The 24,297-nt window shown below is 30.0% G+C and overlaps 11 protein-coding genes across 14 annotated transcripts; 7 read left to right on the forward strand and 4 right to left on the reverse strand.

Moving 5' to 3' along the window:
- Positions 1 to 348: 348 nt before the first annotated feature.
- Nup154 (nuclear pore complex protein Nup154) lies at positions 349 to 5,385 on the reverse strand. Its single transcript, XM_047061117.2, has 5 exons — positions 4,850 to 5,385; positions 4,633 to 4,770; positions 1,046 to 4,555; positions 722 to 986; positions 349 to 652 (listed from the first exon to the last, which is right to left on the reverse strand). The coding sequence occupies exons 1-5, from the start codon at positions 5,172 to 5,174 to the stop codon at positions 493 to 495; spliced, it is 4,398 nt and encodes a 1,465-aa protein (XP_046917073.2). The 5' UTR covers positions 5,175 to 5,385; the 3' UTR covers positions 349 to 492.
- A 41-nt stretch (positions 5,386 to 5,426) lies between these two features.
- On the forward strand, positions 5,427 to 6,588 carry LOC124497462 (putative dimethyladenosine transferase). Of its 2 annotated transcripts, XM_075733890.1 has the most exons (3): positions 5,431 to 5,680; positions 5,752 to 6,271; positions 6,338 to 6,588. In XM_075733890.1, the coding sequence occupies exons 1-3, from the start codon at positions 5,549 to 5,551 to the stop codon at positions 6,550 to 6,552; spliced, it is 867 nt and encodes a 288-aa protein (XP_075590005.1). In that variant the 5' UTR covers positions 5,431 to 5,548; the 3' UTR covers positions 6,553 to 6,588. The 2 variants fall into 2 exon arrangements, with proteins under 2 accessions (XP_046917074.2, XP_075590005.1); XM_047061118.2 differs by having other exon boundaries at positions 5,427 to 5,680; positions 5,752 to 6,588.
- Positions 6,589 to 6,612: 24 nt separating this feature from the next.
- Positions 6,613 to 8,220, reverse strand: LOC124497729 (uncharacterized). 2 transcript variants are annotated; one of them, XM_075733889.1, is made up of 3 exons: positions 8,039 to 8,220; positions 7,503 to 7,926; positions 6,613 to 7,438 (listed from the first exon to the last, which is right to left on the reverse strand). In XM_075733889.1, the coding sequence occupies exons 1-3, from the start codon at positions 8,193 to 8,195 to the stop codon at positions 6,613 to 6,615; spliced, it is 1,407 nt and encodes a 468-aa protein (XP_075590004.1). In that variant the 5' UTR covers positions 8,196 to 8,220. The 2 variants fall into 2 exon arrangements, with proteins under 2 accessions (XP_075590004.1, XP_075590003.1); XM_075733888.1 differs by having other exon boundaries at positions 6,613 to 7,444.
- A 960-nt stretch (positions 8,221 to 9,180) lies between these two features.
- LOC124498083 (uncharacterized) lies at positions 9,181 to 10,516 on the forward strand. The gene is made up of 3 exons (XM_047061793.2): positions 9,181 to 9,724; positions 9,792 to 10,070; positions 10,143 to 10,516. Exons 1-3 carry the CDS (start codon positions 9,426 to 9,428, stop codon positions 10,414 to 10,416), a joined length of 852 nt encoding a protein of 283 aa, XP_046917749.2. The 5' UTR covers positions 9,181 to 9,425; the 3' UTR covers positions 10,417 to 10,516.
- A 221-nt stretch (positions 10,517 to 10,737) lies between these two features.
- LOC124498082 (DEP domain-containing protein 1B-like) lies at positions 10,738 to 13,583 on the forward strand. The gene is made up of 7 exons (XM_047061791.2): positions 10,738 to 11,099; positions 11,179 to 11,339; positions 11,403 to 11,854; positions 11,924 to 12,765; positions 12,845 to 13,000; positions 13,075 to 13,260; positions 13,319 to 13,583. The coding sequence occupies exons 1-7, from the start codon at positions 10,968 to 10,970 to the stop codon at positions 13,574 to 13,576; spliced, it is 2,187 nt and encodes a 728-aa protein (XP_046917747.2). The 5' UTR covers positions 10,738 to 10,967; the 3' UTR covers positions 13,577 to 13,583.
- A 380-nt stretch (positions 13,584 to 13,963) lies between these two features.
- Positions 13,964 to 16,669, forward strand: qvr (glycosylphosphatidylinositol-anchored protein quiver). Of its 2 annotated transcripts, none has more exons than XM_075734416.1 (5): positions 13,964 to 13,973; positions 14,989 to 15,501; positions 15,574 to 15,648; positions 15,732 to 15,869; positions 15,933 to 16,669. In XM_075734416.1, exons 2-5 carry the CDS (start codon positions 15,246 to 15,248, stop codon positions 16,433 to 16,435), a joined length of 972 nt encoding a protein of 323 aa, XP_075590531.1. In that variant the 5' UTR covers positions 13,964 to 13,973; positions 14,989 to 15,245; the 3' UTR covers positions 16,436 to 16,669. The 2 variants fall into 2 exon arrangements, with proteins under 2 accessions (XP_075590531.1, XP_075590530.1); XM_075734415.1 differs by lacking the exon at positions 13,964 to 13,973 and adding an exon at positions 14,391 to 14,906.
- Positions 16,670 to 16,937: 268 nt separating this feature from the next.
- LOC124497828 (uncharacterized) lies at positions 16,938 to 18,321 on the reverse strand. Its single transcript, XM_047061505.2, has 2 exons — positions 17,702 to 18,321; positions 16,938 to 17,614 (listed from the first exon to the last, which is right to left on the reverse strand). Exons 1-2 carry the CDS (start codon positions 18,244 to 18,246, stop codon positions 17,269 to 17,271), a joined length of 891 nt encoding a protein of 296 aa, XP_046917461.2. The 5' UTR covers positions 18,247 to 18,321; the 3' UTR covers positions 16,938 to 17,268.
- LOC124497836 (spliceosome-associated protein CWC27 homolog) lies at positions 18,256 to 20,126 on the reverse strand. Its single transcript, XM_047061514.2, has 2 exons — positions 19,035 to 20,126; positions 18,256 to 18,966 (listed from the first exon to the last, which is right to left on the reverse strand). The coding sequence occupies exons 1-2, from the start codon at positions 20,012 to 20,014 to the stop codon at positions 18,465 to 18,467; spliced, it is 1,482 nt and encodes a 493-aa protein (XP_046917470.2). The 5' UTR covers positions 20,015 to 20,126; the 3' UTR covers positions 18,256 to 18,464.
- A 91-nt stretch (positions 20,127 to 20,217) lies between these two features.
- On the forward strand, positions 20,218 to 21,847 carry Sms (spermine synthase). Its single transcript, XM_047061500.2, has 2 exons — positions 20,218 to 20,984; positions 21,058 to 21,847. Exons 1-2 carry the CDS (start codon positions 20,315 to 20,317, stop codon positions 21,600 to 21,602), a joined length of 1,215 nt encoding a protein of 404 aa, XP_046917456.2. The 5' UTR covers positions 20,218 to 20,314; the 3' UTR covers positions 21,603 to 21,847.
- On the forward strand, positions 21,775 to 23,570 carry LOC124497817 (uncharacterized). Its single transcript, XM_047061493.2, has 2 exons — positions 21,775 to 23,401; positions 23,467 to 23,570. The coding sequence occupies exon 1, from the start codon at positions 21,775 to 21,777 to the stop codon at positions 23,395 to 23,397; it is 1,623 nt and encodes a 540-aa protein (XP_046917449.2). The 3' UTR covers positions 23,398 to 23,401; positions 23,467 to 23,570.
- On the forward strand, positions 23,473 to 24,243 carry LOC124497833 (uncharacterized). The gene is made up of 2 exons (XM_047061510.2): positions 23,473 to 23,699; positions 23,783 to 24,243. Exons 1-2 carry the CDS (start codon positions 23,557 to 23,559, stop codon positions 24,030 to 24,032), a joined length of 393 nt encoding a protein of 130 aa, XP_046917466.2. The 5' UTR covers positions 23,473 to 23,556; the 3' UTR covers positions 24,033 to 24,243.
- The last annotated feature ends 54 nt before the right edge of the window (positions 24,244 to 24,297 follow it).

The raw sequence follows: 24,297 nt of genomic DNA on the forward strand, positions 1-24,297 counted from the left end.
AAAAAAAAAAATTTGTTTTTTTTTTGATCTCGAAAAATGATGATGATGATGATGATAATACACAGAAATTGAAAAATCTAATTTTTCAAATGCCACCACCACCACCACCACTGCCACCGTCACCATCACCACCACCGAGAGAGCGTTAATCTTGTTTTTGATCTTTTGATCATCATCATCATTCTCATGATCTTCAACACACACACACACACACACACACACACACTAGTTTCGGTCAATGTCAATAGCGGTAAATTTTTTTTTTCGTTTCATTTCAACCAAAAAAAAAAAACTCATTTCTGCCCTTATCATCATTTGAATATAAAATTGAAACAAAATTTAAGAAAATTGAGGTTATCCACATAGTTTAATCATTAATTATTTAGTCCGATTAGTGAGTGATAAATAAAAAAAAAATTTCATGATGATAATGTGATGTAAGCAGCAGCAGCAAGATTGATCCACACATATATATGATATACACACAAATGTTCATTTAACAACATTACGTTCCAAATAAATTTTCGTTCGATTCAATTCATTACGAATTTTCACCAATCTTGTTTCGGTTGAATCAAACAATGATGAAAATAATAACAAATCGTTGTTATAGCCAGATATTAGATCCAATGCTTTGGAAGCGAAAAATTGTCTTTGATCGAAAAAAATTGAATTAAAAAAAAAATTAGCCACAAAAAACAACAACATACAACACACATACCTATCAATAGAATTCATATGGCAATTATCCAATTGATTAATCAAATAGATTAAAATGTCCAATAAATTGATTGGATCCAATGTGATACCGCCAGTAGATTTATAATTGATTCGTGATTTATAAATCTTGTGATAAATTTCAAACAAATTAATTAATGGAATTTTTAATGTCAACAATGTTTCCACTAGCCAATATGGTTCATATGTTTGATTTTGATTAGCTATTGATGATGGTGATGATGATTCCAGTATGGTGATTATCAATTCTATAGAGAAAAAAAAAGAATTTAAAATAAAATTTCAAAATTCAATTATCAGCTGCTACCTAGTGGAAAAAATTTCTCTGTATTCAGATAAAGAGCACCCAATTCTTTGATTTTATTACGCAACAATGTTTGCCGTGTTTGTGAATCAGCCAAACGAACTGAACATAATTCCATATCCAGAATATTACGCCAAATATTTTCAATTAAACTAATATCATCATGACCGGCACAATATAATATTTTCAATTGACATTCATAAAGTTGAAATGGTTCAGCAAAATCCTGATATAATGATGTTACATTCAATAAACGTTGATTAAGCATCTGTATAGCTTCTTCATATCTTGATGGTTTTATTTTTTCCAATGTATTCAACAATTGCATCTGTATACGTGCTACTTCGATTTTTTCTTCCAACATATGTAGAAATTCACCAGCCGAACCATATGAACTATTCGTAATTAGACGTGCATCTAAACTTTTCATACAAACAATAGCACGGCTTAAATATTCAATCCGTTTATATAATGGTATTTCAGTAGAATTTTGTTCCGCTAATTTTGCCAATATTTGTGCTGCAGCATTAAAATGGCCATTACGTTCATAATAAAGCCAAAGAAAATCCATTAATGCAATTGAATCATTAATTTCCGATGTTTTCTCCTTTAAATATGCTTCTAGATATGGTGATTTAATTTCCAATAATTTATCCATCTGATTATGTTCATAAAGCCAATTATAAAGTGTATAATGAAATAATTCATCATTCGATTGTGTTGCCATACGTAGAATGGTCAATGCAGATTGTTTAGCTTCATCAGGATTAGGATAATCCACCATTGATAATTTTGTTGCCGATGATGATGATGATGATGATGACGATGATGATGATCGTGGACTAAGCAATGATTTACTTTGTTGTACAAGACGACCATATACATCTAATAATAGCCGATAACATTCGATACGAGAATCATAGACATTTTTCACTTGTAAATCGGCATCCATTTTATCTCGATTTTTATAATAATGTAATGCTAAACTTTGTGGATCACGTTGTTGTCCAGTATTAAGACAAATATCAACAATAGCTTCATACCAATTAATCGATTGAAATAGATCACAAATGGCTTGTAGATTGATTCTTGGACCAATTTTTTTACATAATTTCAATGCATTATCTAATAAAATTTTACGATCATTTTCATTGGTATATGATTTAGATTTCAATACCATTTCATGTACTTTGGCATGTAAAGCATTTTCATTTTTATAAATAGATGGACATACATCCTGTAGACGTCGATTAATAATATCAGTTGTTGAATGATCTTCAATAAATCGTTGTACCAATGCACTGGCCAATAATGTTGTCATTTCATTACCATAAACTGTTAATTCTTTAAAATTCATATTTGATAATTGATTCTGTTTATCTGTGGTCAAATTGGCAACAATCACATGGAATTGATGTATGCATAATAATTTCCATAGATTCAATACTTCAAGACAATGTTCAATCAATTTGAATAGACCAAACAATAGATTACGTTCAAACATTTGTTGTTGATCATTGATAGCGAATGATGTTGATGATGATGAATTCAAATATTTATCCGATTCTATTTCTGTGAATTTCATATTTTTCTTCAGAAAACTATATAAAGATGTTAAACGAAGTAGATATACTTTAATTTCATCTACCGATATATTACTGGTAAGTAATTCTTTTGGTCCTTCTGGTGTTTGTTTTTGATTTATTGAAATTGCTTTCAAATTCCATATAGGTCGAATGATACGTGAAAAATAAATGAAAAGACCACGACATTTTCCCGAACAATTTTGCAATGGAAAATGAGCTTGTTGTGATTGTTGTTGTTGTTGCTGATGCTGTTGTGGTGGTGGTGATAGTGATGATAATGGTGTTTGTTGTTGATTCATATCAAAACGATTCATTAGATTCGTCTTATACGGACTATCATATGGACGTACAGGACTTGGTAATTGATCTTGATGTCCAACACCTGGACTTATTGTCATCAATGGACTGGCCAAAGGAGTCGATATGAATGGTGTTGATGTTTGTATATTCGATTGATGTATTGGATGTTGTGTTGAATTTAACATTTCAGATCCATAATGAAAAAATGCCGATGTTGCCCATTCAATTAATTTTTCTTCACCAGTTGGTTGTGAATCACAGGCCAATATCAAAGCAAATACACAGGCATTCGATTGAAATGAACCACTATGTAGATGAAAAAATGATTTAACCGCATCATTATCGTAGCCTTGATTTTCCATCAACAATTGTTTCAACTGGTCAACTAAACGTGGTTTATAGCCAACAATTACGCCCTGTGCGGTTAGGAAAACAAATTTTTGTGGCATTTCAATATGCTGTGTAACGATGGCCGGTGTTTCTAATGCAAATGTTTTATTCTTAAAGAATAAACTTTGATATGGTTTATATTCAACAATCTGTGGTTCTTCAGCCATTGACCAGATTCTTGTTTTCAATGGTATAATCGTATATAATTCACTTAATTCATTTCGAAATGCAAATGAATCCGAACTTAATGTCCATAATGTATCTTTGTTATCAGTTTGATATGAAATGAAAATAAAATTTCCTTTCTTATAATGAGTTTGTTGTACGGCTGTTGGCCGATGTTGACCACATGAGGCTGCGAAACCAGGTGGTAACCGAATATGTAATAATGTTAAACCGAATGGTCGTTGTTCCGGTGTATTCAATGATGTCGTAGTGAAATAAAGTCGAACACCAGTTTTTGTAACGGCAACTAAATTTATATAAATTGATTCACATTCTTCCATTGAATTAATCGATACGATTGATTTGAAATTCATTTCATCGATAGCAGATGCTGCAGCGATCGCTTCACGTGTTATGGATGTAAGTGATTTTTGTACAACACGTTGAGCCGATTTACCATCAATGCCAAGATCGAATACTTCGATATCACCTTCTTCATTCAATGTATATAGTATATTACGTGTTTTATCAATTTGAATCTGTATAATGGGTACTTGTTTATAGTTTTTCAATATTTTAGGCACCAAAAACGATAAATAACTAGCTGAATGATTAATTTTATGGCAACTTTTTCCACCAAACCAACCATTATCAGCTTGATAATGAATTTCATAAAGTGATCCATCATTACCACCGAAAAATATTCGACCATCATCAGTAGATTGAATAACTTTCACTTCAACATTATCCGTTGGTAATGTAAATAATGGATCAGGCATAACCAACAAATCTCCCTGATCACCATCAGGATTATTCACATCACCACTGAAAGTGATGCCCAACAAAATGATTTCGGTAAATGTAACCAATACGAGAATGTATTTGATGTGTGATTTAAGAACACCTTGTTTGGGTTTCACCAATTCTACTTTGATTATCATACGTGAAAGAGCATCATAATAGGCAACATCGGTACCGGTATCATACTTCCATAGATAAACATTTGTATCGATAGCCAGCCAAGCACGTCCAATATTGGCAAAGATACCCATTTCACATCGTTGAACCATTTCTTTTTTAATGAATGAAAAAAATATATGATTAAACAATAAGAAACTAAGGTTAACACAACAATAAAAAAAAACTTACGACCAAATTGTTCAATCAAAAGTTTAGGCAATGGAATTGTTTTAAGACCAACAAATTGTGAAAGTGTTTTCAATGAATTACCATATTCTTCAAGATTTGGATAATCAAAATCTCGTCGTCCAGATATCGATACGAATCCTATTGGAATTTTATAATTAAAAATTCATTATTATAAACAACCTGAAGAAATCATCAAATAACATTGTTCATAAGTTACCGGGTGAAACTTTTAATAATTCATTTAATTGTGGAAAAAAAGAATCAGCTTGTAAGAATGAATCCACATAATTGGTGATAATATCTAAATTATGACCAGCCGATATTGTTTCGGCTAACGGTGATGACGATGTCATCATCATCATGTTCATCATTTTCATCGAATCATCGGCTATTGGCGGTGGCTGTGATTGTGATTGTGGATGATGATGATGATGGGGTGATTGTATTGTAGCATTACCGCCTGTAATAATACTTGCACCAATGCCGGTATTATTATCAACATCATAATCTAAAGCAACAGTCGGCATTGAATCCAATAGCATAATTTATTTAGCAAATAAGCAAACAAACAAAAAAATCAACTATACATCCACTGTAATGTGTACTATTCAATGACAATGATAATGAGGAGGATGATGATGATGATGATGATCACGATGCAGACACACAAAACTGCATTATAATGATGATTTGATGAAACCGCGAATGAAGAAAAAAAAACGGCTACCAAAAAAAAAAAAAAAAATGTGGAATCATATGAGATACATTCAAAATAAACGTAACGCATTCATTCATGCCACGTGATTTGTCATTTACGTGTGTGTGTGTGAAACATTCTACGAAAAGAATTCTTTTTCAGATTTTCTCAAATTCTGTTCGAATTATTCAGTGAATTCAAAAAGAACAAAAAAAAAAAATGTCCAAAATAAGAACAGAGAAAAAATCTCGTCAACATAATGAGATACAGAAACAAGGTATCAAGTTTAATAAAGTTTTAGGCCAACATATCCTAAAGAATCCATTGGTAGTGACCAGTATGGTCGATAAGGTATGATTATCGTATGAATAAAATTGAATTGTTAATTGTTTTTCTATTTATTTGTTTACACAATAACAAAGGCTGCATTACGATCAAGCGATGTTGTATTGGAAGTTGGTCCTGGCACTGGTAATATGACCATGAAATTATTAGAAAAATGTAAACAAGTAATAGCTTGTGAAGTGGACACCCGATTAGTGGCCGAATTACAGAAACGTGTACAAAATAGCCCATTACAATCAAAGCTAAAGATTATTATTGGCGATGTTCTTCGTAAAGATCTTCCATTTTTCGATGTTTGTGTAGCCAATCTTCCATATCAGATATCATCACCATTCGTATTTAAATTATTACTTCATCGGCCATTTTTTCGTTGTGCAATATTAATGTTTCAACGTGAATTTGCACAACGTTTAGTAGCTAAACCTGGTGATAAACTTTATTGTCGTTTATCTGTAAACACTCAATTATTATCACGTGTTGATATTATAATGAAAGTTGGTAAAAATAATTTCCGTCCACCACCAAAAGTAGAATCATCAGTAATACGTTTAGAGCCAATAAATCCACCACCAATGATTAATTATAAAGAATGGGACGGTATGTTACGGATATGTTTTCTACGTAAAAATAAAACCTTATCAAATCTATTTCATCAAACATCAGTAATGGAAATGCTACGACATAATTATGAAGTACATTGTTCAATGAAAAATATTAATATCGACCGTAATAATAATAATGGATTCAATATCAAAGATAAAATAACAGCAATATTAACCGAGATAAAATTTGAAATGAAACGTGCACGTTCAATGGATATTGATGAATTTCTTCTATTACTTTGTACATTTAATAAACATGATCTTCATTTCTCTTAATGTAGAAGTGAAGATTTGCTTTTTTTTGTTGTTTTATTTTGTTTTGTTGCTCGATTTAGTTTAATCAAGATTTTTAAGAAAATTTTCGATCGCTTTAATCAATGATCTTGGATATGTTGTTGTTGTTGTTGTTGTTGCCCTTCTTCTTGGTGTTGTTGTTGCACGTTTCAAAATCATCATTGAATGTGGACGTTGTTGTTGTTGTTGTTGTTGTTTGATCGAATCATATATTCTCGACATTGGTCGAAGATTTTTTTTCCATATTAATATTGATGGTGATTGATCCTGTTGTTGTTGTTTCCATGCTTTACGAATGTTCTTGTTGTTGTTGTTGTTGTTGTTGTTCCTATTCTCTTCATTATCTATTTTAGTTGTATTTGTACGAATTGTCCCCGTTTCATCATGATGATAATTATAATTGTCCTCTATTAATTTTTTTCTTTGTACACGATGATGTTGATGATGATGATAATTTCGGCCATCGATCTTAAGATTTTTAATATTCTCAATAATTGTCGATGTTTGTTCTTTTGGATCATTGATCATCATCGTTGAATAACAACGATGGGAATTATCATTGTCATCATCATTATCATTTTTGTTATTTATAATAAATTTTTTCTTTTCATCTGCTGCTGCTGCTGCTGCGGCTGCGGCTGCCATCAATATCATTGATGGTGTTTTTAGTGATTCAATCTTTTTACCACTACTACCTGTGGTTTTCATTAGTTTTTTTTGTTTCATTGATGTTGACCAATCCTTATTATCCTTATTATTATTATTATTATTATTCAAACATTTATTGGTCGTTTGTGGCGGTGATGGTGATTTTGGCGATTGTTCCATAGTTGTTGTTGTTGTTGGTAAAGGTTTCTGATATCTAAATCTACGACTAGAATAGATAATTAAATTGGATAAATTCAAATTATTTTCTACAATCATACACTTACTCTCGGGTACGAGGAAGATTTATTGTTCGTTTTCGTCTTGTTTTTACAATTGCATCAGTTTTTTCCATCGATTTTATCGCTGATAATAATGGTTCATCAAAATCTTTGGCTGGAAATAGTGTTGTTGTTGTTTTTGATTTGATTTTAGTCAAAACTTTTGTTTTTGATCGTTTTTTAAATAAGATATCTGGTGGTCGTTTTGATTCCGGATTCGCAACGACAGGAGAAAGAGGAGTAGGTGGTACTGGTGGTGTTGGTACTGGTGGCGGTGGTGATGGTGATGGTGTAGCAGTGAAAATTTTTTCAATATCCAATAAAACCTGCTGTTTAAGCCATAAATCCGATGGATACAATACTGAGGGTATATGTTTGACAATTTTATTATTATTATGATGATGATGATAATGATGATTCTTGAAATTATCTAAAATCAAGGATTTTAACATGAAAAACACATGTGAAGCATTTAAAACAAAACAAAAAAAAAAATTAAAAGGAAAATTCCCAAGAAAAGAAAATAAAATAAACAAACTTACTTGATAAATGATGATCATTTTTAAGGTTATTGAACGAATTAGATGAAGGTGGCAATTGATGCTGCTGCTGATGCTGTTGTTGTTGTTGACCATAGTTTTGTTCATCATGATGATGATCAATATCACTATAATCATCATTATCATCATGACGTTCCATAACCAACAACAAATACAAAAACACAAGTGATTATCTGTGTGCGTTCGCGAATTGAATTCCAACAATGAAACCATATGAAATCACAGAGCATTTTATTTCCAAAAAAAAAAAAAAACAAGATCTGGTAATTGATAATCGAATTTTTTTTTCATAAAGAATAAGAATTAATTAATTAGCGAATGAAATAATTATAATCAATTTAATGTTACAAGGTTACTGTTTTTTTTTATTGCATGAACGAGTTAAATTCTATTTATAGCAATCAATTTATCAATGATCAATGATGATGAAAATCGAATCAAGAAATCAAATACAATTCTTGCTGTTGTTGTTGTTGTTGTTGTACATTTTTTTTTTTTGCAAATCGAACGATTAAATTTTTGTGTCAATCGATCATATTATCGATAATCAGTGTATGTGTGTGTGTTTTTTTTTGTCAGTTTTTTCCGATGAAATATTTTGAACAAAAAAAAAAATTTCCAATAAAAAATTAGAATTTGATAAGATTTTTCTAATTATAGAATTATCATCAATATGTGCGTGTCTGAATTATGACATGTGAAGAATTATTTTTATTTATAATTTTATTTTTATGATGATGATCGATTTATGTTAGATTTGAAATTGACCTTGTCATTATGAATTCCGTCATCATTCAATCATCACACATTATGATTTCTCCCAAAATCAAAATCAAAAAAAAAAAAATTCTCATTGCGAATCTGATTATCATCATCAAGAATAATAATCAGAGATGTCAAAAAGTCGGTGAAAAAGTGATGGGGGATGCAATCGATTGTGACGACCACGATGATGATGATTACGCCAAATGATTGATCAGATTTATTTGGATGATGATGAAAAAATAAAAAAAAATAAAAAAATGGAATCAAATATTCCATTGAATGATAAAATGCAATATATAATTGATATATGTAGTAAAAATAGTAAAAAAAAACATCAAACGCCTCGAAGGCCACAAATTATTCTCATTTGCACATTTTCAATCGATTGAGATGAAGGCAAAACAGAAAAGAAAAAGACGAAGAAGAGTATGTATGTTTTTTTAACGAATCCTTATATTTTGAAAAAGGAGAATAAAAAGCTCGATCAAATGTTTGCATGAAAAACATTTTTTTCAAATTTTCCTAATTTGTTTTTTCACCTGTTTTGTCGAAATTTTTAATTTAAAAAAATACTATCGATTATCGACCGTCAACCATCGATTCGATGATTCGAATTTCTGTATTTTTCTCTCTCTCTCTAGTTCGATTGTTTTCATTGATTGAATTAAAAATGATCAACAAATCATTATTTTGGATAATAAATTTATTATTATTATCATTGCTAATCACATTGATTGCCATGAATTCGGTGTATGCGGAATCACGTTATCTATTGAAAAATCGAACAAATTGTACGGAAAATAATCTGAAACAGATTGAATTGAAAGTTGCAAAAATGATGCCAATTGGAACATTTGCAAGAAAATTGCCAGAAAATTTCAATCAAGCTAAAGGATTTTGCAAGTAAGTTGTTTGTATGTGGGTCAAGTAATTTTTATTTCATTTTCTAAAAACAAAAAAAAAATTTCAGAGAATCAATTCGTTTGGTACGTGAAACGGAACAATTTTTTCTTCATTGTTATAAAAAAGAAATGGTCGATCTGGCCAAAATTATCATCTATACATTGAAACAGAATATTAAACTTTATTGTCGTAAAAATACAAAACGTTTGGCAAAATTATTAACAGTGGCACCGTGTGTTAATAAACACATTAATCGTGCTGATCATTGTATTGGAAATTTTATGAATCAAACAAAACAATTGGTTGGTTTCAAAAATGATAAAGATAAAATTAAATATGCTTGCTGGTAAGTTGATATTAGAATGAATTTGATTTCAATTCCAATATTAATTGATTTATTATCCATTTTTTTTCTTAGTAATTATGTTGAAGGAATGAAATGTGCACGTGTTGTACTCGACGATGTTGTCTGTTCGGAAGAGAATAATGATGAATTAATTATGGATTCTATACGCGGTTTAACCGGTAATTTTGTCAATTTTGTTTGTGGTGATTTTGATGAAACAACCACATTGTGTGATCAACTTGGGCCACAGCCACCATTGGATAAACCGATCACTAAACAATATTATACGCCAATTTTTTTGCTTGTCGATCTTATGGAATCGATGAAAAGTTTTCAAAGTCTTTGATCCAAAATTAATAATAATAAAATTCATTCATTCATTTGTTGTTTATTTTATAGAAAAAATGTTTGCAAATAAAAATTTTTTCCACCAAAAAAAAAAAAAAGATAAATTTCCGCTATGTCATATTTGTATGACCGCGGCCAGAAAAAAAAATTAGGGTAAAAAAAAATTTGACCGTTGCCGAAATTAAAAAAAAAAATACGCAATCTGGTATCGGGTCACATTCACACATGAATACATGAATGAAAGGCGGAGCCATTCATTGCTCATCATCATTTGATGGCTTGTTGCGCCAGCTGCGAACCTTTTTTTTTTTGGCAGCTGTTGCTGCTGCTGCTGCTGCTGCTTGCTGTCACCCAAATATCAAACCGAAATGTCCAACAATCCCGACACATTTACACACACACACACACATATGTTGACAATTTTATCCCGACGTACAAGATAAAATGTGAATCATTGTTTGCCTGTCTTTTTTGTGTGTGTGGACAATTTTTTTTTATTGAAATCTAAAGGTCTAATCTAAAATTATTCTGTGATAAATACTAAAAATAATGACAACGACGACGACGACGACAATGACAACCGAATCCAATCATAAATTTCGAGATCTCAACAATTCCAGAATGTCTTCATCAGCATCATCATCATCATTGTTGAATGATCAATTCAAAGCAACCAAAATGGTGAGTCTAATCAAAAGTTGTTTTTTTTTTTTGGTTTTGTTGAAACAAAAAAAAAAAAAAAAAAAAATCCCCACTACAGTGGAACGATGTATTACATGCATTTTATTTGGGCATCGAATTGAAAAAACATCGTAGACAATTGAAATCATATGCAGATTGTTTTACAGCATCCGATGCTATTACGTGGCTTAAACAATATCTTAAAAATCAACAACGTTTTAATGGAAATAAAATTACAAGGTAATTGATTGATTTTTTTTTTGTTTTATTTTGATGATGATTTTTTTTTCGTCAATCAATTAGATTTCAAGCATTGAATTTATTACGTAAATACTATGAATCGAACATTATTGAACATGTCATCATGAATGGTGAAATGAAAGAAATCAAAGATAATAATGATCTATATCGATTTACGGCGAATGAAAATTTTTCATTTTTAATACGAAAAAATAATGATGATGATCCAGTGGATGAAAATAGTAAAGAATCATCATCATCATCAACAAAATTAAAATTTGAATTAGATGTTCGTGAAAAAATTGATATTTATAAACAAATTATTTGGTCTGAATTGAATCGATTGTGGCCATCAATTGTTGATGACAATCATGATATCAAATTGCAAACAATAGATGGTCAAATTGTATTGAATAATGTTACTCGTGTCAATACAAATGGTATTGTACAGTTGACAGATAAAAATGAAGATTTACCACCATGGATAATGTCGGCAATGAAATGTTTAGCAAATTGTAAGTCAATATAATCTATTTTTGTTTTTATGATTTAAAATTAAATTATCAAATAATAATTATGATTAGGGCCAAAAGCAACAGGCAGTGCTAATTGTCTGCCAAAATATCCTGGATTCGAATCCGATGTATTCAAATTGATTCGTGAATATTTTACAAATATGGAACAACCGATTATTCCATCATCATATTATTCAGTTTTCATTCATGTTCATCGCTTATATTTATCGAAATCTCATTTGAAAATCAATAATGGTCATACTAAACATATTAATGATGATCTAGGTTTACCAGCTAATTGTGTATATGAAACTATATTTTCAAGTAAAGAACCTGTTACTAAAATTGTTCCTATCGATGAATTATCAGCTGTTTTTCCCAGTTTTCTGCATTATTTTCGTCAACAACAACAACAACAACAACATTCGAATCCAAATTCGTTTGTATCATCACCATTATCCAGTTCATCAATCAATCAATTTACTAGTAATACATTTAGAGCTCTGTCGACAATACCGAGAAAAAGTCGAAATAATAAAAATTGTTTCACAACGACGACAACAACAACACCAAACACAACTGATGATCGACAAAAATTTGAAAGTCCACCTGAAAATGGTGAATATATGTTCAATAAAACGTTTGATGATGATTGTTCATCCAAACGACAATTTTATTCATTACAAAGACGTAAAAGTGATAAAATAAGTTCTCAGCTATTGAATGAAATGGAAACGGAAATGGAATCTATTGATCATCAAAATCATTATGAACTTTTACAATTGTTACTAATTTTATTGCCAAATGTAAATCGACGATATCTACAGCTATTGATACGGCTATTTGCACGTATTCTGTCCAATAAGGAAATTTGTTTACTTACCAATGATTCATTAACATTGAAAGAACATGTATGTAAAACATGGAATTTTTTTTTAAAATTATATTCAATTTAAATTTCAATTTCACAAATAACAAAATTTCCAACAGATTGTAACCATATTCACTCGTTGTATATTGCGGCCAGAAAAGGAACGAGATTTTGATGAATTACAATCGAAAGAATTTGTCACTTTTCTAATTGATGAATGTTGGGATATATTTCGAATCCCCCGAAAATTTCATCAAGAAATTGATAAATTAATGGTAAGTTTGCATGTGTGTGTGTGTTTGTGATTCATAAAAATAAAAAAATCTAATCTAATCATGTTTAACATTAGAAAAACAAATTGAATGAAAAACAAAATGATGATCAATCATCAAATGATTATTGTCATAAAATATCGAATGAAGAATATGAATTACAACGTGATGCATTATCCGATATGGCATTAAGTGATCTATTACAAAGTATAATGCGTGATGATACACTAAGTGAACGTGATAAACTTAAATGGATTAAACAGGTAATAAAAAAAATTATCCAAATTTCATCAAATTTAATTGATTTTTTTTTATGAACAGTTCAAAATGTATCATCCAGATGTATATGATGTTTATTTTACCAATTGTAATGTATTATCGGCTGCCGAAAAACAACAACAACAATGTGATGGTAAACAAAAAACTACAACAGGAAAAAGAAATCGAATCCACCGATCAACTATATCATCGCCACCATCATCATCTCATCATCATCATCGTATTCATTCAATCGATACATTGAAACATGATACAAATCGTTTATTTAAACGTTTTTTTTCACTAAAGATTGTAAAATAAATAAAAATAAGATATTATATTCAAAACACAACAAAAACACCCTGTAAAGAATCGAATCTAACAATTTGACAAGTGAAGCAAATATCAATTGGGAATTCACATTTGAGAATCCACTAGAGTTACTGAATTGCCCAAGAAGATGTCTATTTTCATGGATGACAAAATAGCAGTAGTTGATTTTTTCCTATATAGACCCAATAATGATGCCTGTGTGATTTATATTTATATTTATTTTCATTCGAATCGTCGAATATTTTATTTCACTCCCTATCACCACTCTTTCTTATTTTTCTTCTATTTTTTTTTAATTTTATTTCTTTTCTTTTCTTTTTTTTGTCTGTTTGTTTGATTATCATTTTCATAGTCAATTCAACTCGATTCATCATTGTCATCACAAGTAAGCAAACAAACACACACTTACGCAAGACCCTATAGAATATCAAAATCACGAATATTTTTTTTTTTTTTTTTGTTGAAAAGTTTTTACTGCCGTGTATAGAGAGAGAGAGAAAGAAAGAATTGATTTCATATATTAGATGGATGGATTCTGCGCCCGAAAAGAAAATAACCCTAAAACCCATCATCATCATACTATACAATGGGTACCATATATGTGATGGCACCATTTTTTTTCTGGGTTAATAATTCTGTATATACGATTATTTATAAATGAATGGATAAATTTTAACATTTTGATTACCACATCTGTATCATGAATGACCCAACCAACCAAACAACTATATATAGACAAATATGCGAACAACAACGAAAATTCTTGGGCAGTCAAAGTGTTAAACCAAAAAAAAAGAGAATTAATATTGAAACAATTATGATTTTGCCTCTTTGGCTCCCTGTTTACAAACACTTTTATTCTTTGTTTTGTGTGTATTTTGTTCATACACAACTACGAATATTCTTGTTCAACGACTACAACGCCGATTCTATTGAAAGTTGTCGTCGTTGTTGTTGTTGTTATAAAAGCTCAAATGAAAATAGAGCAAATAGATTCACACACATACCATACAACACGCATAGTGAGTAGATCAGTGAACAGAATCGACAGAATGAACGTTCTTTATTTCTTTCTTGGGTTTTATATTGTGAATTTTGGTGTGTGTGTGTATGTCGTCATTATCATTACCATTTTAATATTTTTGTTTGTCGTATTCTGTGATCATCATCATTCTTGTCATTCCGTTACATTTTTTTTTCAAAGTGATCGAGAAAAGTCATTGAGACAATTGTGTGTGTGTGATAATAACTGGGGTATAAACACACACACACACACACACACACTATATACACACAAACACACACACACACATATAAAGTAATTATAAACGGATTCTTTACATTCATCTAAATTAAATTTGTCTGTTTTTTTTTTGTTTTGTTTTGACATTGACAAATAGTGAAAAAAAATTTTTTTTTGCTTCAATCCGAAATCCATTTTATTAGCAAAAAAAAAAAGAAATCCCCACTTTATCTCAATTATTTCTTATCAGCATCCTTTTTTTTTGATGCCATCCAGTCTTGACATGACTTGATCCAGGAACAAACAACAAAATAATCAACAACAACGTGAGCGCAACAACAACAACAAAAAAAAAATTTCAAAACATCAAGTGAGATTCAATTCAATTTGATCAGATAATTTTGTTGCCAAAAGATGGCTGAAATGGAAAAAATTTGGCCATTCATCAATTCATCATCATCATCATCATCATTATCGTCATTTATTGTCGATAAAAAATTATGCACATTAATAAATCTATGGTGGTGGTGGTGGCGTTGGTGTTGGCTACTGATAAAACGTAAATTATCATCAACATTAACAACTATCTATGGCCATCATAATAATCGCCTTCAATCATTTAATATCACAGCCAATGCCACAATATATCATCATCTACCGAATGCCAATGGTATATCGTTTTTTTTTTACATATATGAACAATCTTTGTGATCAATTAATTTTTGTTCGTTTTTTTTCACAGTTTTATTTCCAGTTTTATTCATATTGATAATCAGCATATTTATACCGATGGCCAATTGTGAAGAAGAATGTTTACGTATGTTTTTGTTTTGTTTTCGAATCTATTTTATTCTAATCGGAACATTTATTCATATATGACGTTTATATTATGTAAATTAGGATCCAAAGTTTGGTGTTATGAATGTGAATCAATCAACGATCCATATTGTAATGATCCATTCAATGTTAGTTTCGATATGAGCTTGATGAAAATGTGCGAAGGTTGTTGTGTAAAGATTGTATTGGAAAAAAATACACGTAAGTCTTTATCGTCAATTCCATTAATAATAATCTTTATTCTTTATATTATCATGAATATAGCTCAAAAAAATATATGGCGAACATGTACATCAAGATTACAGATAAATCTATTTATGGTTGATCATGTTTGTATGGAAGAATCCGGTGGCCAAGGACATATGTGTTTCTGTGAAAGTGATGGCTGTAATGATTCAAGATCCATTCATCATCATAATTATTATGGCCATTCAACAAATAGTTGGATAACAATCATATCAACAATATCAATTATATTCATAATAGCCGTGATTAATGAAACGATTACATCATTTCTTATTACTTCATCATCATCATCATCATCATTGTTATTATTATTATTATTAGCCATAGATCATTGGCTGCCATCATTATCATCACCATCATCATCATTATCTATTAAATTTCCTTTGAAATTCCTTCATATTCTATTGCTACTGTTGATGATTCCATTAATACTACTACTACTAATACTACTTTTTCTCAATCGAAACATAATTGATTTGAATAATTTTCGATATCATTTTATTGTTGATGAGATATTATAATATTTTTCTTTCTTTTTTTCTTTGTTCTCCTTCATCAAATTGGATATTTTAAAATGTGATAAACACTCTCCAATCAATCAATCAATCAATCAACTATATTGTTGTTGTTGTTGTTGTTGTTTTTCCTATTTTTTTCATCTCCAATTTTAATACCATTGTTACAGCCATCATTATTAGGATATATATGTAACAAAATAGGAAATGCCAAACGAAATAAAAAAAAAATATAAGTCATTCTTTCGTAACATCTATACATTGTATGTATGTATTTCATTTGTATATATACAATTATTTTCTCATCATCATCTATATCTTGCCATAAATGAGTTCGATAATAAAATTAGCATATTTATATGATGAAAATAATCTGATTATAAATATTCGGGAAATTTGCCAGAAAAAAAAGATGAATCAAACACACACACATACACACACAAACGAAAATCCCGGTAAATATGCTCAAAACATTCGAATTCGAACATTTCAAAAAAAAAAAAAAAAAAAACAAACATCCATCATCATCATCAAACACACAAACAATTTTAATTCTGTTGTTGTTATGATTTTTGTTTCTAAATTCTCGTATTTTATTTGTAAAATTGTATAATTATTCAACAAAAATCAATATATAAATCAAATAATATATAGACAACACATGTGAATGAAAAAAAAGGTATTTGTTGACAATTTTTTTTTTGCCCATTTATTCTACTAATTATACTATCTTCTCATTCTAAATTTTTATGATTCAGAAAAAAAAAACCACAGAAAAAAATTCTACTAGAAATTCATTCATTCTTCTTTCTCTTTCCACCACCACCAGCTTGGATTGATTATGGTAAATTATTTAAAAAATTTTTAATTGCTTTTATCAATGTTTTCGGTATACCACCACCACCACCACCTACACCTTTATAATGACGTAATTCAGTCACCGTTGTTGTTGTATCTTTTTGTTGAATAGTACCGCCACCGGTAGCTGCCGGCATTGTTGCTGTAGGTGATTTTAATGATTCGAAACGTAATTTTTGACTATTTATTATCACCGGTGATTGTTGTTGTTGTTGTTGTTGCAATGATGGTAATGGTAACATTTGCAATGAACTTGGATCATTTGTATTCCGTTGATGCCGTAATGATGTAACTGTTTTTTCTTTACCAATTCGTTTTTTGCTTTGACTGGCCAAAATCGATTTATAAACCAAAAAAAAAAAAAAAAAATTTAATCAATTAATCGAAACACATTATAATGAATAATTTACATACTTATTTTCACGATGATGATGATGATGATGACGATGACTATGATGTTGATGTGGTTTTCTTCGTGTACATTGCTTCAATCGATTTAATGATGAACATTGTGTTATAGGCATTACCGGTGTTTCAAAAATTGGTTGCTGTTGCTGTTGTTCATCATTGTTCATCATCAATGTTTTCGAACATTTATCTAAAACAATTGTTTCCTGCTGCTGCTGCTGTTGTGGTTGTTCTTGTTTTGTAATAGAATTTTCACGTTGTTGTTGTTGTTGTCTTACTTTTGATTTAAAAATTGATTCCAAATCAATTTGTTTGACAATCAAATCATTTGTTGTCAATTGTGATGGTATATATTTACTAATATGATAATCAGTCATTGTATCATTGGATTTTATTTCATCAATAGGTGAATGTGGTGATTGTGGACTATTGTGGTCATTGTCATCATCATCATTGTTATTATTAAAATCATTATTATTCTTTACATCATTAATTTTCACCAATCGATTTTCATTGTTGTTGTTATTATTCGTGTTATTGAATGTATCCATATCACGTGGTTAAAAATAGATACGTTAGCTGCGTTTATTTATTTTCAACAAAAAAAAAAAAAAAAATATTCCACCAAAATGAAAATCAAACACATTTGGTTTTTATATTCCAAAAATATATTTAAATTTGTTTATGGAATTTTTTTTCTCTTTGTTAATTAAATGAAATGTTTTTGTCGTTGTTGTTGTTGTACAGCCGAAATCAATCAATCAATCAATCAATTTTCATTACGTCGTCTTTTGTTGATTGGATTCCTTGGATCATAAATATCGTACCAATCTTCTTCATTACGAATATTTGCATCACGTGCCAGTACAATTTCATCATCACCAGTACATTGCATTCGATGTGATAACCATGATGTTTTGAAATTGACCAATGGGCCACCACCATCATCATTATTGTCGTTGTCAATAATTTTTTCTTCCTCATGGTCTTTATCTTTTTTCGTTGAATGTAAACGATCTTTGAATTTCTGTAACAAATCCAAACATTGTTGTTCACGGCCATTACCTTTTTTTCGGATTTTTTGATTAATTTCTTTAAATTTTTTTGATTCAGCTTCAAATTCAGCAACAGCATCATTGATGATTGGTTTTGATTGATCATTGTCGGATGCAGTAGCAGTAGTAGTAGTAGCAGCAGCAGCTTGTTCTTCTTTTCGTAATTTTTTTAGCATTTGTTTTTTCAATTTTTGAAATTCATTTTTGGCTTTTTCACTGGATGTAAAAAGAGAGAGAGAGAAAGAATTCGTTACAAAAGAAATTTAACCATAAAAAAAACTTACATTTCTTTGGCTTTCTTTTCAAGTTTTTCTTCAGTGAAAAAATCTAATTCACCACCACCACCACCACCATCATCATCATCATCATCGTCGTTGTCATCATCATTTTTTCTCAATGTTCCCTTGTCAAGTTTTGCCTTAACATTGGCCAAACGTTTTTGTCTGTCTGAATCATTTTCATTGGAATGTCGTTGTTCATGATCATCATTTGGATCGTTGCTCAATTCATTTGGATCAACAACAGGTATTGAACTTAATTTATCATCATCTTTAAGTAGATCATGACTACTTTTACTTTTATTTTTAAATACTGCTGATATTTTTGTTATTTCTTCCTCTTCTTCTTCGGCTTCATCACCGAATGATAATAGTGCAAAATTTTTACTACCTTTCAAACGTTCACGTGCACGATCTTCTTTGGATTTTTCTTTTACTTTTAATCGTTTTTCACGTGGTTCAATATCATCAAATGGATTATTGAGTATTTCAATGGAACGAATTTTATGTGGATAAACAGGACGTTCATTACGATCAATTTCTCCTTCACCTAATCTTAACATATTGTATAATGTTTTACCAGATATTTTTCCAAATATCGTATGTTTATTCTGTAATTCAGGTGTTGATTCTAATGTAAAAAAGAATTGACTACCATTATCATCTTTTTCACCACCATTGGCCATTGCCACTAATCCACGACGTACAAATCGTAATCTTGAATGAAATTCATCTTTAAATGGTCGTCCATATATGGATTCACCACCAAATCCGGTACCAGTTGGATCACCTGTTTGTACAATGAATCCTTTAACTAATCGATGAAAAATACAATTATCATAATAGCCTTCCATACAAAGTTGTATAAAATTTCGACAAGCTAATGGTGTTTCTTTTGACCATAATTCAATATCGATATCACCGACAGTTGTCTTTAGCAATACTTTACCACATGTAGGTGGTTCTTGAATATAAATATTGCTCATGATGATGATGATGATTCAATTTATTTTTGATTGTCAAATTATCAAAAAAATTTAAACACATGTGATGTGATGTGAAATTTTTTGTTTATCGAATTTGTTTATTTGTTTGTTTTTTTTGTGTACAAGTGTTGAATAGTGGCGACATCGCGTAGAGACCGATATAACTAATGTGATTTTCACAATGGTTATACTTTGTAACATACAATGAATGTAGGTCATACATGGATGGACCAAGCCCGTTATCATCGTTACAGTTATATTATTTTTTTTCATTATTATTCTTGAAATCATCAAAACAAAATGCCATTAAAATCATTTTTATTGAGTTTCCGTTTAACAGATTGTCCTGATCGAATATTTTGGCAATCATTAGACAAGATAATACGTGAAGAATTAGCCGATTTAGATGAACATCGATGTATCGGTACATCTATAAATGGCGATAATGGTAACGACAATAAATCTATACATTTGTATACATCAAGTAGTAAGGAAATTTTTCTTACCATTCGTTATTATGATTTCAATGATGATGATCGTAATCATCATCATAAGAAATTAATTTCCATAACTGGTGAAATGTCACAAAATTGTGGTGAATTATTTCGAATGAATAATTTGGTTGAAAAACTCAAAGATCGATTGAATACATTGTGTATCGGATCCGATCACTGTGCCGGACAACAACAACAACAACAACAGCAGCAAAAAATGGATCATGTTGAAGCTATACCAATATTGAAACGTGATAATCTGGTACCATCATATTTTCTAACATCCGATGGTCGTGTATTGGAATATGATTTTGATAAAGTTCTTGTGAATGAAACGACACCATTTCAGAATATTAAAATTTTACATTCACCTAGTTTAGGTAATTGTCTTTTGTTGGATGATATGCAAAATCTAGCCGAAGCTGATCTACCATATACACATGGATTAATGAATTTTGGCAAAAATAATTATAAAGGTAAGATTATTATTATAAAGTAGAATTGATTTCCTTCATTCATTTATTCATTCATTCATTCGTATGGTTTAAGACAAAGAAATTCTTATTCTTGGCGGTGGTGATGGTGGCCTATTACATGAACTGGTTAAAGAATCACCAAAATTTGTAACAATGATCGATATTGATGAAAAAGTTATGTTACATTGTCGTAAATATCTTCGTGGTGCATGTGGTGATACATTGGATTGTTTCGATGGTTCAAACTACAAAGTAATTGTTGGCGATTGTATTCGTTATATGCATGATTATATTGAACAAAAACGAACATTTGATGTTATTTTCAATGATCTAACGGATATACCGATCAGTACACGTGAACATCGTGATGTTATTGTTGAAGATAATCAAAAACTTTGGTCATTTGTTCGAGAAATATTACAGCTTTCAATGCAAATTTTACGTCCAAATGGCCTTTATCTGAATCATGCTATCGGTGCTAATTGTAAACAATCATTGGCTGATTATGAACAGGTCGTTAGTGAATTGTCCAATGTACAGCTGGATATATCATCACATACACGATATGTACCTTCGTTCATGGAAGATTGGGTTTTCTATCAGCTTCAGAAACGTTAATCGTATTTTCAAAAAAAAAATCATGCATTTATCGATACAAAATTCGTTTTTATATAATCTAGGTTTTTTCGGGCCAAATTTTTCGGAAAAAATTTTATAATTTCTTTAATGCACGTTTTTGTCATTCGGAACGATAGATGGCGTTCCACACACACACACAAAAAGAATTCACATGTTATTTCACCGAATTTTTTTTTGTTTCAGATTTTTTTTTCCAATAAACGATACAAAAACAATCCCAAAAATGATTCATAATCATGAGAAAATTCTTGTTAAATTAATTGAAGAATATCATTCAATAGTGCCGGCTAAAGTGGCCAAAATTCTTCTCCATTGTGGTGCGATTACAATGAAAAGAGCACTATCATATTCAACATTAAGACGTAATGATTTTGAAAAAGGACTCGATATTCTTATACGTTGTGGCTATGTAATGGTCAATGTGATTGGTGAAAACAAACAACGAATATTTGAAATCGATACAGAAAAAGTGTTAAATATTCTATTCTATCCATGTTATCTTAAATCTATGGCCAAACGATTCGGTGTCGAATGTGTTTCATTGTTGAAAACATTATTTATCTGGGGCCAATTATCGGCCAACGATCTAATCGAAAGAACATTGTATCATATAATACAAACAAATTCATTGGATTTTATTGACGATCAAATGCAACATTTTATCAATGTTTTATATGAAAAATTAAAAATCATGATGTCAAAGAAAATCATTGTATTTGCCGGAAAAAATGAAGATGACGACATCGATAATTATGATGCTGATCTTGTGTTCGAAGCACTTAAACGTAATACTGAACCGAATTCTGAGTATGGTGTTTCGAAATTCATTTCAAAAACATGTCGATTAAAATTCAATGTTGATGCATTAAATTTTTTATATTTCATCGAATTATTTCCATATTTATTGGGCGATAAATTCAACAATCCAGATGCTGATTCTATTTTTCAAATGCTACTTGAATTGAGTTTCGAACAATCGGTTCGAATAAAATATATGACATTTGAAATGCAACAATTATACAAACGATATCGTGAGAAACATGGCGACGATGATTGTTCATTACGTCAAATTCAATGGAAATTATCGTTTGCCGCACATTACTTTGCACCACAATTCCTATTGATCAGTAAATCAAATTGTTCATTAGATTTTGAAGCATTTTTCACTAGTCTGGTCAAATTTATTGTCAAAGAATATCTGCGTAAAAATTTTGGTGAAAATTCTGTAAAAATTTTCGGCGCTTTACAGGAACAAATTTGTTTGTTTGAAAATAATCTTCTCACCATGTTGAAGATTGATTCAAAAGAATTGCATCGAAATTTATATATAATGGATCAGAATCGTATGATTAATATAAATTTTTATTCCGAAACAAATCAATCATCAACATCATCGGCTAGAAATGTAAAGAAAGCATTCTCAGTGAATCTTGCCAATGTGGTCGATTGTATTGTTAAACGTATACAGTATACCATATACACTATACATCATCGTCGTTTTATAGAAATGAATGAACAAAAAGAATTGATTGCACGTAAAAATCATATTGAAAATTATAAAAAAATAATCAAAGAACAAGTCGATGATCAAGAGGAAAGAAATCGATTAATAAATACTGCACATAATTTCATGTCCGATAATGATCATAAAAAAGCCGAATCATTACTTGCATATGATATCAAAGTGGATAAAGTAGAATATCATCTTGTCAATTATCTTTTTATCATGAATTTATGGCAGAATTTATGTAAAAATCAAGATGATGTTCAATAAAAATGTTTGTGTAATTTTAAATTTCAAAAATAAAAAAAAACTTTTTTCAACCTTGTCAACCTTTTCTAGTCGAGATAGTCGATAGTAGCAACCCACAAATCAACACAGCTGTTTGCAACACAGATTCTCGGGAATCATATTTTTTTCTTCAATGCAAAAATGGATGACCATCTAATGGAAATTCCTTCATCATCATCATCTACCACTGTGATAATCACAGAACAGTTGGACGAACAAAATGATTGTCAAGAACCATCATTGAAAATTAAATTAAAACAATCGGAAGATGATAAAACAAAAAAGTGAGTGCTCAATGCTTGGTTTGTTTTTATTTTCATTACACTACGATGACAATTTTGTTTTGGTTTTTTTTTCATTTATATAGCGACAAAAAAGTAAAATTTACCGAAGGAACTATCGATAATGAACATTTAAATCGTAAAAAATCCAAATGCTGTTGTATATATGAAAAGCCTAAAATATTTGGTGATCCATCATCGTCATCTTCATCCGATGATGATGATGATGATGAACCTGATTGTTGTCCCAATCATTGTCATGGGCCTAAACATTATCATAAACAAGTTTATCGTAAACAGAATGGCAATGTTAATGATGATGATAAATATGATTGATTAATTGATTGTTAGAATTGTATTTTTTGTTTATAATTTCATATCCATTTTTTTTGTTGCCTGCATTTATTTGATCTAATCAAACATCCTTGCATCCAAACACCCTCTCATCTTATCATCATCATCAACGCTTTATAGAGCTATTTATTTGTTTCAATTTTATGTAAATGGAATTTTGGAAAAACTTAGCTATAAAAAAAATATATGAAACGAATATATATAAATTGATTGATTGATACGTTGTCTATTAGCGGCCAATAATAAT

This window comes from Dermatophagoides farinae, chromosome 9 (genome assembly GCF_024713945.1).
Source record: "Dermatophagoides farinae isolate YC_2012a chromosome 9, ASM2471394v1, whole genome shotgun sequence".
NCBI classification, from domain to species: Eukaryota; Metazoa; Arthropoda; class Arachnida; order Sarcoptiformes; family Pyroglyphidae; genus Dermatophagoides; species Dermatophagoides farinae.